Consider the following 16,226-nt stretch of genomic DNA (forward strand, 5'->3'; position numbering starts at 1 on the left):
CCACAGCCCTTCCCTTCCCCTTTTTACCATCTTAGTTTCTCTCTCCTGATGCAGTACGTCAGTGATGATTGTCCACAGCAGAGAATTAGGCTCCCTAGACCCAAATAACAAGAGAGCAGAGGTATAAGAGCTGGAAAAGACAGAATGCAGGAGAGGTCTTGAGCTTACAGCAAGAATATCAATCCCAATTCTGGATTCCTCTGGCCAAAAAAAAAAAAAAAACTTGAGGGAAGGGTCACCTGATGGGCAGTGATAAGATAACCCCCTTTCTGTTTTCCAAGTTGTCATCAAGTATTTATTTTTTACAACTTCCTATGTAGTAATAAGAAGAGGGGAAAGTATGGACATCATATGACAATCTTACCATAGTGGTAATGGAGTCATTTCAGTGGTTTTGTGCCAGAAAGAGCTCCTTAAAGACTTTGATCCCTATTCTGTTATTTCCAGCTGGAGATTCTCCAACACATTCCACAAAATAATGATGATGACTATGATGATAAATTGTATCCTAGAATCATTTTTCCTGGTTTCTAAATGATAAATAGAGCCAATCACATCTGTTGCTATGAAAATGGTAAGACATTTTTACAGTGGGCTAGTGGAAATGTTCATGTCTCTCCTCCTTCCTGTCAAGGAGGAACCCAGAACATAGTTAATTCAGATCCTGTGGGGGGTGTCAAGCTTTCTGCAGTTTCTTTCACAAATCTGGCACTAACTGTCCAAGAACATGACATCAGTATCCCCAAGTCTGCACAGAACAACCTCTGAGACCAGATCTCCACTCAGCTCTTATTCCCTTTCATCATCCTTCATGCCAAGTTTATTACAATTTAGGCTTCCCTCATCTGGAACCATGCCTGCTCTTCAACTGTAAGAGTGATTTTCCATCAAAGCAGAGTGAAGGACATATCCCATGTTAACCTGTTTCACATCTTAGAATTTATCTGCCTGGTACCTTTGAAAGCGAATTCAAACTTGCTTATCTTAAGCAAAAATTCACTTAACCTCAAAACCAGGCTGTGTATATTGATTTGGTATCTGTCTTTAGAATGGCAGACTAAAGAGAATGGAACACTTCCAGTCATTTTCATATACATTTTGTTACATATATGTGTATAAATTAAAACAGAATACAGCTACATCCAAGATGCCCAAAAGCTGGTTAGAAAGATATGGACAGAAAACAATCATAGGTGGGACTGTGTGAGTCTCTCTGGCCTGAAGGACCAGTGTGCTGTTTTAGGGTAGAGAGGGCTTTAGGAACACAGGCACAGGCATGGAGAGGACCCTTTGAACAAAAATCACTGGTAATGGGACTGTGTCACCGTGGGATCATGTTAGAACCTTCAGTGTGCAGTCAAGACTCAGGCTGGGAGAAGCTGCACAAACAAAGCCCACCTGTCATGAGGTTTGGATGGAAGCCCCCTTAAATGGGGGTGCCCATGGTGATGAGCGTCACTTGTCTGTATTACAGTCCCCAACAGAAAACAGTAACAGTCATTTTCCTCATCCATCACATGTTTGGGGAGCAGCTACTATGTGCCTGACATGCCTTGAGCTTATGAGAGAGGAAGGTGCAATTCCTGCCCGCAAAGACTTTAGCCTCTGGAGAGACGGCTGTATGTATACATTATTCACATAGGTGGCCTGGGACGGGTGTACTAGAGTCAACAGGGTGGTGTGAAAAGTAGAGAAGTGTTAAAGCCTTGAGCATGGCCCTTACAGCCAGACACACCTGAGTCTGCAACAAACCTCTCTGAGCCTCAGTTTCTTCACCAGTAAAAATGATCGCTTTTGATGTGAACCTTTTAAGAGGATGAGTTCTGACTAAAAGATTTCTCTCTGAGTTTTAAGCTATAGGGTTGCAAAATATCCCCAACATGAATCCCTTATTTTTAAAAGTGTAGAAAAGTTTTGGGAATACATAGGTTTGTAACTGCCATTTTTTTAACTGGGTCTAGACTATTCTCTTTGTCATAAAAAAGGTTGTTTGTATTCTGTAGGAAACACAATCATTCATTAACAAATTCTTCCCAAGCCAATTTCAAAAATAACTAAAATGCATAAAGAGAATGATTTTAGTGGAATGGAGGCAGAAACACCAGCCCAGATGTGATGTTTTCTTTTTTATCTTAAGAACATAAATGTGCTGTTGATAAGGACTCTTTGAGGAAAGTTAATACTTCATGTGTGTGTGTTTGAATTTAAATATATTTAGAAGACTATTAGCTATTGATCTTTGCCAATTTTACCTCAGGGATTCAAGGAGTTGTGGAAGCCTATCAGAGCTGCCTTCCCAAACTCCAGCTCTATGGCCCCACCAACATCGCTCCCATCATCCAGAAGGTGGCCAAGTCAGCATCAGAGGAGACCAACACGAAGGAGGCGTCGGTAAGGAGAGGGGTGGTCTGCCTGCTAATGGGTGCCTACCCTTCCTCCCCTGGCCATAGCACCCACCCGACTCTGACAATGAATTTGCATTTTTACCTGCATGAGTTTGAATAAATGGTTTAACCTTCCATCCCCAGTCCTCAGTCTCCTCGTCTGAAAAATGGGGATAATCATGCCCATCGCTGCTGGAATAACATGAGGTTTAGGGATGACACAACTCAAATGTCTTTAACATTACCAGAACACAAGAGTCACTGAACAAGGGAAGCCTCTATATTCTCCGGAGTGTAAGTCCATGTCACAATGCTCAACTCACCTTCAGTTCCTGGGAAGGAAAAAAAGAAAAAAAAACTGACCAAAACTAAGCTTAACTTCCAGGGTATCCAGGTTACAGATGGAAGTGAAATAAAATGATGGGTTATTCTTCTACCTAGTAGTCAAGTGAAGTAACACACAGCATCATGGGGAAGATGTGTTTGAGGTCCTTTTGGTGGTTTTCTTAAGAAAAATGCAAACCAAAGCTGAAAGGCCAGAGTTTAGTTTTTTTCCTAATATGTCGTGTGCATGCTGTCACTTCAGTTGTGTCCGACTCTTTGTGACCTCATGAACTGTAGCTTGCCAGACTCTGTGTGTCCATGGGATTCTCCAGGCAACAATATTGGAATGGGTTGCCATGCCCTTCTCCAAGGGATCTTCCTGACCCAGGGATCAAACTTGTGTCTCTTACATCTCCTGCACAGGCAGGCGGGTTCTTTAACACTAGCACCACCTGGGAAGCGCCACCCAATTACATTAGAGTTACATATATTACCATAATATAATAATTTTTCTATGTATCTTTTTCAATACCATAATTATGTGCCTCTTGAGAAACTTGTATGCAGGTCAGGAAGCAACAGTTAGAACTGGACATGGAACAACAGACTGGTTCCAAATAGGAAAAAGAGTACATCAAGGCTGTATATTGTCACCCTGCTTATTTAACTTATATGCAGAGTACATCATGAGAAATGTTGGGCTGGGTGAAGCACAAGCTGGAATCAAGATTGCCGGGAGAAATATCAATAACCTCAGATATGCAGATGACACCACCCTTATGACAGAAAGTGAAGAAGAACTAAAGAACCTCTTGATGAAAGTGAAAGAGGAGAGTGAAAAAGTTGGCTTAAAGCTCAACATTCAGAAAACTAAGATGATGGCATCTGGTCCCATCACTTCATGGCAAATAGATGGGGAAACAGTGGAAACAGTGTCAGACTTTATTTTTCTGAGCTCCAAAATCACTGCAGATGGTGACTGTAGCCATGAAATTAAAAGACATTTACTCCTTGGAAGGAAAGTTATGACCAACCTAGATAGCATATTAAAAAGCAGAGACATTACTTTGGCAACAAAAGTCCGTCTAGTCAAGGCTATGGTTTTTCCTGTGGTCATGTATGGATGTGAGAGTTGACCTAGAAAGAAAGCTGAGCACTGAAGAATTGATGCTTTTGAACTGTGGTGTTGGAGGAGACTCTTGAGAGCCCGTTGGACTGCAAGGAGATCCAACCAGTCCATCCTAAAGGAGATCAGTCCTGGGTGTTCATTGATGGGAGTGATGTTGAAGCTGAAACTCCAATACTTTGGCCACCTGATGCAAAGAGCTGACTCATTTGAAAAGACCCTGATGCTGGGAAAGATTGAGGGCAGGAGGAGAAGGGGACGACAGAGGATGAGATGGTTGGATGGCATCACTGACTCGATGGACATGGGTTTGGGTGGACCCTGGGAATTGGTGGTGGACAGGGAGGCCTGTCGTGCTGTGGTTCATGGGGTCACAAAGAGTCGGACACAACTGAGCGACTGAACTGAACTGAACTGAAATTTTTTTCAGATTTAGCAGAATATTAATGATGTCTGAAATTTTCTTTATGATTTTATCCTGGATTCCCCAATACTAGATTTGCATAAAGAACATGATATACTGCTGCCTCACCTTCCTATGTGAGCCCATCTTTCCCCCATGCTCTCTGCCTGTGTTCTCAGCATCCCTTATGTTAGGATGGGCTGGATATATTCCCATCTCACAGTGGTGGCTGCTCTGTGCACTGCATCACACACCTCCCAACTATCCAGGAACACTGACCTCGTACTTGCATTCCCTTTCTCTCCTTATCCTCTATTTCTCTTTCTACTGAAGACTCATTCCTATCAGCAAATAAAACATGTTGTAATTTCTCTTGTTTAAGTTCAAAGCTCTCCCTTGACACCACTCTACCCTTTAGCTACTGTCCCTTATTTTACTCTTTTTGAGCAAAATTCACTGAAAGAACTGCCCATACTCACCATCTCCATCTCTCTTTCCTCTGGTGCCTCTACCCACACCATCCAAACTTTGCTCCTGACACCACTCTGAAGACCACACTTGTCAAAATCAATAGCAGCTCCATCTTACCAAACCCAAGAGGCCTTGGAGAAATTCTGAATCCTCACAGATGCAAGGTTTAGGGATAGGGTTGGACAAGATCAGTATTTCATTTATTTTAACCCCTTTAAATTACCAGAACCTCAAATTCTTCAAGTAATATCTTTCTTAGAAACCAAACATATAGATTTTAAGAAAACAGACTGTTCTGACTCAATCTGGGCTAAGGGGTGGGGTCCACACTTAAGCTGCTTTATCCTTAAGAGGATCCAAGGCATCTCTAGGGCTCCACGGAGCCCAGTTTGAAAACTGAGTTATCTCAGCCTCTCTAGGGTACCAACACTTACAGGAGTAAAGAGAATCTGACATAGGTGTGCATTCTGGATTAATAGAAACCAGAATGAGGTTTTGGGCATCACTTACTCCTCCAGGGCCAGATGGGTCTACTCTGAAAGGACAGATCAGAAAACAGTACTGAAAGGATCTAATCCATATCTTCTCAAATAACTCATTCTTGTATGCCAGGAACACTGATGCTTTCCCTAGGAGTTTCTGTTATCTTATTAACAGAGTGTGGTCCAGGGCCCCCTTGTTATCACTGATTGCTAAGTGTCCTAACCTTGAACCTTGTAGGCAAGTGGTTTCAGGAAGTCTGGGGCTATAGGATTTTTTCCCCAGTTTTATGAAACTCTTCTAGAAAGAAAAAATCCCCTTATTATTTAAACAGGACCTCAAGTACATTCAGACTATAATGTTTCACCCATGAGCATTTTCCTACCCTGATTTTGGAAGCAAGTGTTACTGCAAGCTTTATTGGAAATTTCCATCAGGGTTTCGATCCAGCAGTCTGCAGCCTATTACCTTTAGCGAGATTAAACCTGGAAGGATCAGGTCTAGAATCTTGACAGTCTCTTCAGACCACAGCTTCTTAACCCTTTTTGATCCATGGACACCATTAGCAGCTGGTAAAGCCCATGGACCCCCTCCTCAGAATGGCCTTTAAATGCACAGAATAAAATATATGTTATAAAGTAAACCAATTATGTTGAAATGCAGTTAGCTAAATATTTTTAAATGTGACATAGAAGCATCATAAATATAGCAATAAATTTAAATTATGAGAATTAGTGCCTGGCCTAATAATTCGTTATTTCTAAGTAATATTGAATGTAAATGATACACTCTATTGTAACAGGAACATATTCTGTAATTTTATTGGTGACTCAGCCACAAGTACAGTTAAAACCAATTTTATTTGTTGATTATACTCAGAATTGAAAAATGATACATTTTTAGTTAAAGGTAAGTGAAAACAGAACTTTAATTTACCCCAACTGTGCAGATGGCCTGAAATTATTTCAACAGTCTGCAAGCCCAGGTTAAGAATCCCTGCTCTACCTTTTGAACCTCCCTCCCATCTCCCTCACCATCCCACCTCTCTAGGTTGTTACATATGTATACCTATGGGTGCTTCATCCTGATGTTTGGCAGAAACCAAAAAAATTCTGTAAAGCAATTATACTTCAATTAAAAAATAAATTAAAAAAAATGAAATCAAGGCAAATGAGAGAGAAGTAAAGAATGAATAAAAATTACTGGAAAGAAAAAAAGAATCCCTGCTCTAAATGAAAAGCCAGCAACATTCTGCAACCTGTTTTTCAGTTAGCTAAGAATGGCTTCTACAGTTTTAAATGGTTGAAAAAAAATCAAAAGGAGAATCATATTTCATGGCACACAAAAGTTATATGACATTAAACTTGTGTCCCTCAGTAAAGTTTTATTGGAACACAGCCATGCACATTCCTATTAAGTAATATCTATGCCTATTTTCTGGAGAAGGCAATGGCAACCCACTCCAGTACTCTTGCCTGGAAAATCCCATGGACGGAGGAGCCTGGTCGGCTGAAGTCCATGGGGTTGCGAAGAGTCGGACACGACTGAGCAACTTCGCTTTCACTTCTCACTTTCATGCATTGGAGAAGGAAATGGCAACCCACTCCAGTGTTCTTGCCTGAAGAATCCCAGGGATGGGAGAGCCTGGTGGGCTGCCGTCTATGGGATCGCACAGAGTCGGACACAACTGAAGCAACTTAGCATGGCTATTTTCATTCTAACAGGCATAGTTAGGTCATTGCCACAGACACAATTATGGCCCACACAGCCTAAAGTATTTATCATAGCCCCTTTACAGAAAATATTTTCCCAGCACCCGATCTAGACAATGACAACTCTAAATTCCTGAATATGGTGGTGTGATTGTCAGGTTGTTTGCTCCTGGAGGTGTTGTAGGGGACAGGTTGGGGAGATCCATGCCCTGAACCATGAAGATCAGATCAAACAGGAGTTAGGGGAAGGTGAGGAGTGAATGGTAGGGGTGCAGAAGTGTGATTCACTCACAAGGCCACCTGCTCAGGAATCAGGAGGAGGCTCCAACCAGATTTGGTACCTGTTATAGCCTCCAAGGCGCACCCTGCAAAGAGTCATTTATGACTCTGGTATTTCCTACGTCACATCCATCCATCCCTAAGCCACCAAGTTGCCTCCTTTGGCCCCTTCTCCCTACACCTCCCTAGCTCCTCCATCACTTTCCCTGATTAAAACCTTCCTTCAAACTCCCAGGCCACTTTCTCTGTGAATGTATAAGACTCCAAAAGCATAGGTATGGATGAAAATTGATAACTCAAATGAATGTAAAAATTGTTCAGTTAGAACTAGGGATGGGTAATTAGCAGACATGGAACAGAATTTGCCTCTATATTAAACTGAAAAGCGTTAAGGACACGTGTCTGTCTTCATCATAGTATGACTTTCTCTTCTCTCCAGTTGTGTTTTGACTGGGTTGTTTTGTTTAAAAATATTTTTTTCAGACTCACAGAGAAAAATGGGAACTCTTTAGCACTACCAGCCCTAAAAGCAACCTTTTAAGTGTGATTCTCAAAACCAGATGTGTTCAACATGTGATTTCCTATCTAGCCTTTCTCCTTTGAAATGTGGCAACTTGGAGTGGTTTCACCATCTCACATTTATTCCCTGTAGATGAGCATATTGCAAAGGTTACATTAAAAGTTCTTTAGAGTTTGGTGTGAGTAGCATCTCAGTAACCTCATTCCCGAATCCCTTCTCATCCGAGATGCTGTCATGATGCCTCTAATAACTAAGGACAATGAGGTCCTCCCTGAACTTTCCCTCTTCAGACCCCATAGCCCTTCCCTAGCCCTCCCTGTGCTGATGAGTATGGAGCCTCCTGTCCAGTCTCCGCCTCAGATGAGACTCCCACAAGCCTGTTCAGCCATAATTTAGAGTAGTAAGAGCCTTCACCCCCATCCTTGGAGAAGGGTAGCCATCTGCAGGCCACTCACCAGTCCAGGGCACACAATCTAAAGAAGGAGAGCCCACAATCCTCACCTCTCCTAGGGCTTTAGTGCAGTGCCATCCTCTAGAAATAGAGTGGGAGGTATGCAGAAATGTTTAATTCTCCAGTAGTCACAGTTTAAAGCTGAAGAAAAACAGGGAAATTCATTTTAATAACATATTTTATTTAACCCAGCATAACTAAAACCATCATCTTAAGAGGTACTCCATATAAAAATTATTAATAAAGTATTTTAAGTTATTTTTTGTACTAAGTCTTCAAAATCTAGTGTGTTTTATCCTTGCTACTGCTAAGTCACTTCAGTCGTGTCCGACTCTGTGCAACCCCATCAGGCTCCCCCATCCCTGGGATTTTCCAGGCAAGAACACTGGAGTGGGTTGCCATTTCCTTCTCCAATACATGAAAGTGAAAAATGAAAGTGAAGTCGTTCGGTCATGTCTGATTCTTAGCATGGACTGCAGCCTACCAGGCTCCTCTGTCCATGGGATTTTCCAGGCAAGAGTACTGGAATAGGGTGCCATTACCTTCTCTGAATTTTATCCTTATATCATCTCAATTTAGATGCTAAATTATCATCAAAAATACTTGATCCTTATATAGATTCAATAAATTGATAATTGAGAAAGTAGATTCACATATTTTTTAATTTATGTTTTAATTGAAGGATAATTGCTTTACAGAATTTTGTTGTTTTCTGTCAAACATCAACAAGAATCAGCCGTAGGTATACATATGTCCCCTAGATTCACATATTTATAGTTGTGCAAATATACTTAAAATATTTCCAGTAAATCAATCAGGTATCCATTTTTTTAAGTTAAATTTAAATTTATTTGAATGAGATAAAATTTAAAATTCTGTTTCTCCATTGCTTTCACGGCATTTCAAGGCCTCAGTAGTCACATGGAGCTGGTGGCTAAATTAGGCAGCTCCACTTTAGATTTGCAAATCTCCAAGCTGAAGAGGACCGTATGAATGATCCAGCTCTACCACTCACTTGAGAGCTGAAAAGGGTGAGACCCAGAGGATTCAGGGGAAAATTCCCACCATCTCAGAGAATGAGGCTTTGAAACCAGTCCCCTGACTCCTTTACTATTCTGTCTATACCCCGTGGAGAAGGCAATGGCACTCCACTCCAGTACTCTTGCCTGGAAAATCCCATGGACAGAGGAGCCTGGTAGGCTGCAGTCCATGGGGTCGCTAGGAATCGGACATGACTGAGCGACTTCACTTTCACTTTTCACTTTCATGCACTGGAGAAGGAAATGGCAACCCACTCCAGTGTTCTTGCCTGGAGAATCCCAGGGACGGGGGAGCCTGGTGGGCTGCCATTTCTGGGGTCGCACAGAGTTGGACACGACTGAAGCAACTTAGCAGCAAGGTGATGATCTGGGTTTACTTGCAATTACTGAGCCAGCCTTTAAGTTCCATTCATCCTAAGTCTTTGGTGTTTAGGGCTGTAAACTCAGGCATTCAGGAAAAGTTAGTCATCACTTTTGCTGTGGTCAGTGTGCACTGGAGCCACCTGAGTGTGTAACTGGCTTTGTCCTTGTCTCCCCCACCTCTCTGTCCCCATTGTCTCCTGATGTCTGACCTATGGCAGCAATACTTCATCCTGCTGATCCTGACTGATGGGGTCATCACAGACATGGCTGACACGCGGGAGGCCATCGTCCATGCCTCCCACCTCCCCATGTCAGTCATCATCGTGGGAGTAGGCAACGCAGACTTCAGTGACATGCAGATGCTGGACGGTGATGATGGGATTCTGAGATCACCCAAGGGAGAGCCTGTCCTCCGTGACATCGTCCAGTTCGTGCCCTTCAGGAACTTCAAACACGTACGCATATTTGGGGGGCTTACCTTTGGAAAGCAGAAACCCCCCATTTTCCCACCAGTGTTGGTAGTGAAGCAATGCCAGCCATACCTGCCTGGGCCAGGCCACCTCCCAGCTAGGACATGTAACGCTTGACTCATTGGAGAAAGAAGTATGCCCTGAGTTATGGATGAGGAGTCATGCTAACTATGTAGCCAACCTTTCATTGGAATTTGGCCTCGTCTACATAATTTAGGGTCTTCGGTGTACCCAAGGCTGGCATATACAGTTGGACAGATTGTTTCCTGCTCAAGGAAAGTAGAAAGAGGAGCTGCAGTTTCCTGCCCGGCTGAAGTAGAAAGAGGAGCTGAAATGCAGCCTCATTTCTCCTTCTCAAGCCATGTGCCCTGGCAGAGGCCTGTGTTTGCCTTGGCAAAGTATGTTTACAAAATGATAGAATCCTAAATCCTCTATAAATATATAGTAAGCATCATCAAAGATTTATTTAATTCAGTAATGAAAGAACCAGCAAGATGACAAAGTTAGTTTAAAGGATAATATTAAACAGTTGATTGTGATCAGTAGGGAAAAATGCTGAAATCAGTTTGCCAAGGTAGACTCAAAACTGGTTCATGACCAACGGGTTAAAAAAGAAATTTTTTTTTTCTGACTCAACGTGAAGTTTCCCTCTGGGTTGGTGGTGGGCCTAAAGAGCCCTGCTGTGTTATAGAGTCCCCTTCATCCCACGCCCCTTGTGAAAGCTGCCACAAGTAAGGGCAGTTAAGCCTGGGGGAAGGGTACCTCTGCTACTGTAGCCTATCTTCAACTTGCCCGGGGGAGGTTTCAAGCCCCCAAGGTGTCTGCACAGGACAGCAAGGAGGGGCATCTTTGTCAAGTCGGGGTGTGCTGGAGCTGAAGCCCCTACAGTTGTGTCCATCAATGAAGCTAGTTGCTCGGGTGATGCCCAAGGTGGGAGAGGGCATTCTTCCAGACTGTAATATCCAGCTGACACAAGTACCACAGGAGTGACCACCACCCACAATATTGCCTGAGTGATGAGGGATTTAAGAGTTTCCCCAAACCACCCTCTCCCTACCGGCTGCAAACACACACACACACACATATGCCTCATTGCCATGTAGGGCTGCCGCTTTCGTTCCAGCCGCTGCTCTCCCTCACACACTTACAGACTGCCTGCTGCGTGCTTGCACTGGGACCACGGTGAGATGAGGAGCCATGGGTCTAACTTCTGGGAATTTACTGGAGAATTGCCCAGTTGGAACACAGGTGTCCACCTAAGTGATCTGTGGGTGGTTGAGGAGGGCTACCCTGTCACTACAAAACTTCAGAGACATGGCCAGAGTTGCGACATGAAGAAGGCAGACCTTGGTGGGGTGGCAGGAGGGGACGAGGGACCTGCAGTAAGGAAGTGCCTAATGGGGCCAGGAAGGGGGTGGGCTGGCTGTCCCTCTGCCCCAGGGTCCTAGCTTCCTGTGGACCACAGAGCAGAGCACCAGGAGCTCAACACGCACCTTATCTTCCTGAATTTCAAATTAGATTCTGAGAACTATTTCATTATCCAAATTAATCTACTCTGAATTCAATATACCATAAATAAAGCACCAGATGAGGTGCTGATATCATTTCATACAGCCAGGAACCCGTGAATTGCCTCTCGTTTTCTGCTCTGCAAAGTAACTCAGACCTTCAGACAGGCAGAAGCTGTGGGCTGTGTGACTCAAGGCAATTTACTTAACCTCTCTGTGTCGCAGACTTTCGTTTGTAAAATGGGGTAAAGGATACACACTTTGGAAGATTAGAGGAAGGGCCTATATAAAGCTCAGCACGGTGCCTGGTGCTTGTAGGTGGTGAATAAATGCAGCTGTTATTACTGTTGTTGCCAGCTACTTTCATGTTTTTTTCCTTTTCCTAACCTGAGGACTCCAAGCAGTCTTTGCTCACCAGAACCACCAGTACAGATGTGCAAAGGGCAGGAGAATCTTTGGGAGCTGTGCCATCCAACACAGCAGCAAAGGGCCACATGTGGTTATTTAAATTTAAATTTATTAAAATTAAAAAGTGGGTTTTTCGGTCACACTAGCCATATCACAGGGGCTCAGAGACACCATGTGTCTGGTGACTACCACATTGGACAGCATAGATACAGAATACTTTTATCACCCAAGCAAGTTCTATTTGACACACTGGTCAGGAATATTTTTGTCTCAACATAACAGCAACCCCCTATCACAGTGGATCACATGAGTTGTTCTTAACCAAGGATGATTTTTTTCTCCCCAGAAAAAGTTGGCAATGGCTAGAAACATTTTTGATGGCTACTTTCATCCAGTAGGTAGAGGCCAGAAAGGCTTGTAAGCATCCTATGATACAGTGGAATAGTCCCCACATGAAGAATAATCAAACATATCTAGTATAGCAAAATAGAAATTGTGCCAAAATTGATAATGTAAGTACAAATATACTTTTCTTTTCTCATGTAACTAAATGTTAGGGGCTAGTGGCTACTGGCTAGTTTTTTCAATGATTCAATAGTGTCAGTACCACTTAGAGATTCTTTTTGCTATTTCCTCATAATGATAAAATGGTTGCCAAAGCTCTAGAAATTCTATAATGTGATTCTAGAAGGGAAAAGAGATATAGAACTGATGATGTCTGTTGAAGAGCTTTCCAAGAAACAGCCCCGAGGAAACTTCACTTGGGTCTCAAATGATGAAATTGGGTCACACGGCATCCCCACATGCCAGGAAGACTGGGAAATCAAGTCCTTATCTTTCTAGCCTTTGTGTGGGCAACAACCAAAGAGAAAAGAGAGAAAATGACTCTTGTGTTTTCTCCAGTGTACAAGTTGGCCATGATCTAACACACCTGAGCAGTTATTTATCAAATAAAAGAGTGTTAATGGATGCCAATGGCCAACATACTGACATCTTCAAAATGTGAGCGGTCACTTTAGAAGCACAGTATTTTCAGATCGTTTTTGAAATTTTTAAGATCTCTTGCATTTTGAACCACCTAGAATGTTTGAGGTAGAATGAATTCCTATTCTTTCCTTTCCTGTCTCAAAACATCAGGGCTTAGCAAGGTCGAATGGCTGAGTGACAAGGAAGGCAAGAGGTAGAAACCTCATCGCCTGGCGTTTAGGCCAGCCCTCTTTCCTTCAGGATTTTTCCTGAGGGACCTCAAACATTTCACTCTGCCTCAAGTTCTCAACCTCTGCAGTAACTGCTAACAATGAGAATCAGGCAATCTCACTTGCCCAGGGGCTGGGCAGTTAATAGTGAGTGCCAGGGTCAGAAGTCAAGCCCAGCTCTGCAAGAGTCCAGAGTCCATGCAGAATGTCCGCCTCCACCTTCCTCTGCCCCAAGGCTTAGAGTCTATACTGCTGATAGAAGAAAGGCTACAGAAACTAGCGCAGTATTCAATACATTCCATCACTCGGCCACAAGCTCATTTTCCAGCTAAATGCACAGCCAGTCCTGCATCCCTAATACACACTTCCTTCAGAGCCCCATCAGACGACTCACTGTCCCTAGAATGATCAAATGCCAGTCCTCTCCTTCTCCCTGTTTCAAAACATACCCAACTTAAATGCTATCTCTTCTTGGAAGCCTGCTGTGAGCTCTTAGATGACTTACGCTCTTGATTTTCTGTGCTCTAGCTACACAGTGTTTGTGATTCCCTAGGGCAGTGCTTCTCGAATTTCAATATGCATAGGAGTCACCTAGGCATTGGGTTAAAATGCAGATTCTGATACTTTACCTCTGGGATGGGTTTAAGGATCTTAGTTTCTAATAAGTTCACATGTGATGTGATCTGCTGCTCTGTGGTGTGGATCGTGTTCTGCCTCATGGGAGGGTTCATTTCAGCCCCACCAGGCTCCCCTCACATGTGTGTGTGTGTGTGTGTGTGTGTGTGTGTGTTAGTCGCTCAGTTGTGTCTGACTCTTTGTTACCCCATGGACTGTAACCTACCAGACTCCTCTGTCCATGGAATTCTGCAAGCAAGAATACTGGAGTGGGTTGCTATTTCCTCCTCCAGAGGATCTCCCCAAACCTAGGGATCAAACCTGCATCTCCTACATTGCTATCAGATTCTTTAACGTCTAAGCCACCAAAGAGGGAGAAGGCAATGGCAACCCACTCTAGTACTCTTGCCTGGAGAATCCCATGGACAGAGGAGCCTGGTGGGCTACAGTCCATGGGGTCGAGAAGAGTCGGACATAACTGAGCAACTTCCCTTTCACTTTTCACTTTCCTGCATTGGAGAAGGAAATGGCAACCCACTCCAGTGTTCTTGCCTAGAGAATCCCAGGGAGGGGAGCCTGGTGGGCTGCCGTCTATGGGGTCGCACAGAGTCGGACACGACTGAAGCGACTTAGCAGCAGCAGCAAGCCACCAAGGAAGCCCTCCACATGACTGTAACTTCTCTAATGGCAAGAACCACAGACACTAGGAACACTCCCAGAGTGCCTGGGACATAAATAGGTGTCTGGATTTGAATGTAATTCAAACACAAAACTGCAAGGCAGTTCTTCCTACCATCCAATGTTCACCCATCCTCAGATGTGAATAGTTCTATATTTTGAGACAGATATGAAAAAACCATAGTTATGAAATTAAAAGCTCACTTTCCAACAATCTGACAACTCTTGCTTGGAGTAGATGCTGACAAGTACAGAATGAATGATGAATAAATGAATGAGTGAATGAAACCTGCTGTTCAGAGCAGGATTCAAGTGTTTTAGGCTGATTTGGGTCAGATTAGTTCAACCAGGTGCCAGAGTCATGCTGATTTCTTCTTCCCTGTAGGCATCTCCAGCTGCCCTGGCAAAGAGCGTGTTGGCTGAAGTCCCAAACCAAGTCGTGGACTATTACAATGGCAAAGGGATTAAGCCAAAATGTTCATCAGAAATGTACGAATCTTCCCGGACACTGGCTCCATGAACTGTACACACTTTTACTGAGTTCTCAGATACTATTCCTGCTAATATTTAATACTTCTATTACTCCTGTACTTAAAAAGACACACAAATACACATTTAAAAATAGCACGTTTGGTGATTTTTAACTAACTGACAATTTTTTTTGCATGTGTAGCCCTGAGGCCTGGATCTGTTAATCCCTTGTATTGTTAAAGACTTTTTACAAAGAAACACAGATAATTATAACTTACTCTTTACATTACAGCATGTTGCCTTGAAATAAAAAGTTATCTGTATCTGTTTTTTATACAGGTTTGTTGAAATTTTGCTAAATTTCTTATTATCTTTACACTGTAAAGCATTTTGAAACATTTCTTGAATGTTGATAGCCAAAACATATTTGGTTTTATCTGCTACAGGATGAGAGACTTTTTAAAATGGCAGATGCATGGACTGTATTTTGCATGTTTAAAATAAAAAAAAAAAAAAACCATACTGTTTTTGCAGTTGTCATCTATAATTCCTCCCTGCTGGGAATGGTGTCTCCCATGAAGAAGAGGTTTATCCAGCTAGAGGTGATCTTCTTAAAGTGGGGCTGGGGCACCCAGTGCAGCACTTCTTAGACTTCCTTGTGTATACAGTTCACCAGAGGATCTTGTTAAAGTTTAGAGTAATGCAATAGGTCTGTGTGAGCCCAAGATGCAAGCAGCTATCACAGAATCCCAGGTGATGCCAATTCAGGCCCCATGTTTATGTCAATCCTTAGGTGTGACCTCAAAGAGTCTTCAATAGACCCCTGACAGTGGAGACTTGTCCACAGAAAATGGCCATGTGGTGTGGCTCCCCAGAGAGGTGGCCCACCAGACTGATCTTTATATTTAGCTTGGGCTTCTTTGTGCTTCTTATCACTCCTGAGAGCAAATTCAATCATCAGCACAAATGCTTGGGACTGTTTTGGGTAGAGGTGTTTTGTTTTGATATAAACTGGCCACTCTTGAACCTAAAGAATGAATGTTTCACTTGTATAATCTTCTTACAGAGAAATGGGCAAGCTTTTTGCAAGTATAGAATGCCCTAGGTGGAGCCTACTTTTGTTCACAGATACAGGAAGGTAAATGACAAGGCACAATAGATTTGTTTGTTGTTTGGTAAGGGGGGAAGTATTTAACGTGCAAATCAAGTGCCTTGTATGATTTCCAGTATTATAAATATAGATCTTAACCTTACAAATATATGTTGGCCAAAAACATACTTGGGAATGATGGTAAATATATGACTGAAAAAAATCATAAATATTGAA

The 16,226-nt window shown here is 42.8% G+C and overlaps 1 protein-coding gene across 1 annotated transcript in view; it reads left to right on the top strand.

The window, feature by feature from the left end:
* The window catches only part of CPNE4 (copine 4), a 690,441-nt gene extending 675,097 nt beyond the window's left edge, over window positions 1-15,344 (top strand). Inside the window, exons 14-16 of the mRNA XM_070386976.1 lie at window positions 2,258-2,391; window positions 9,772-10,008; window positions 14,814-15,344. Coding sequence (XP_070243077.1) covers window positions 2,258-2,391; window positions 9,772-10,008; window positions 14,814-14,948 — 506 coding nt within the window. The 3' untranslated portion in view covers window positions 14,949-15,344. The remainder of the gene's footprint in view (window positions 1-2,257; window positions 2,392-9,771; window positions 10,009-14,813) is intronic.
* The last annotated feature ends 882 nt before the right edge of the window (window positions 15,345-16,226 follow it).

Source organism: Bos mutus, chromosome 1 (assembly GCF_027580195.1).
Source record: "Bos mutus isolate GX-2022 chromosome 1, NWIPB_WYAK_1.1, whole genome shotgun sequence".
NCBI lineage: Eukaryota > Metazoa > Chordata > Mammalia > Artiodactyla > Bovidae > Bos > Bos mutus.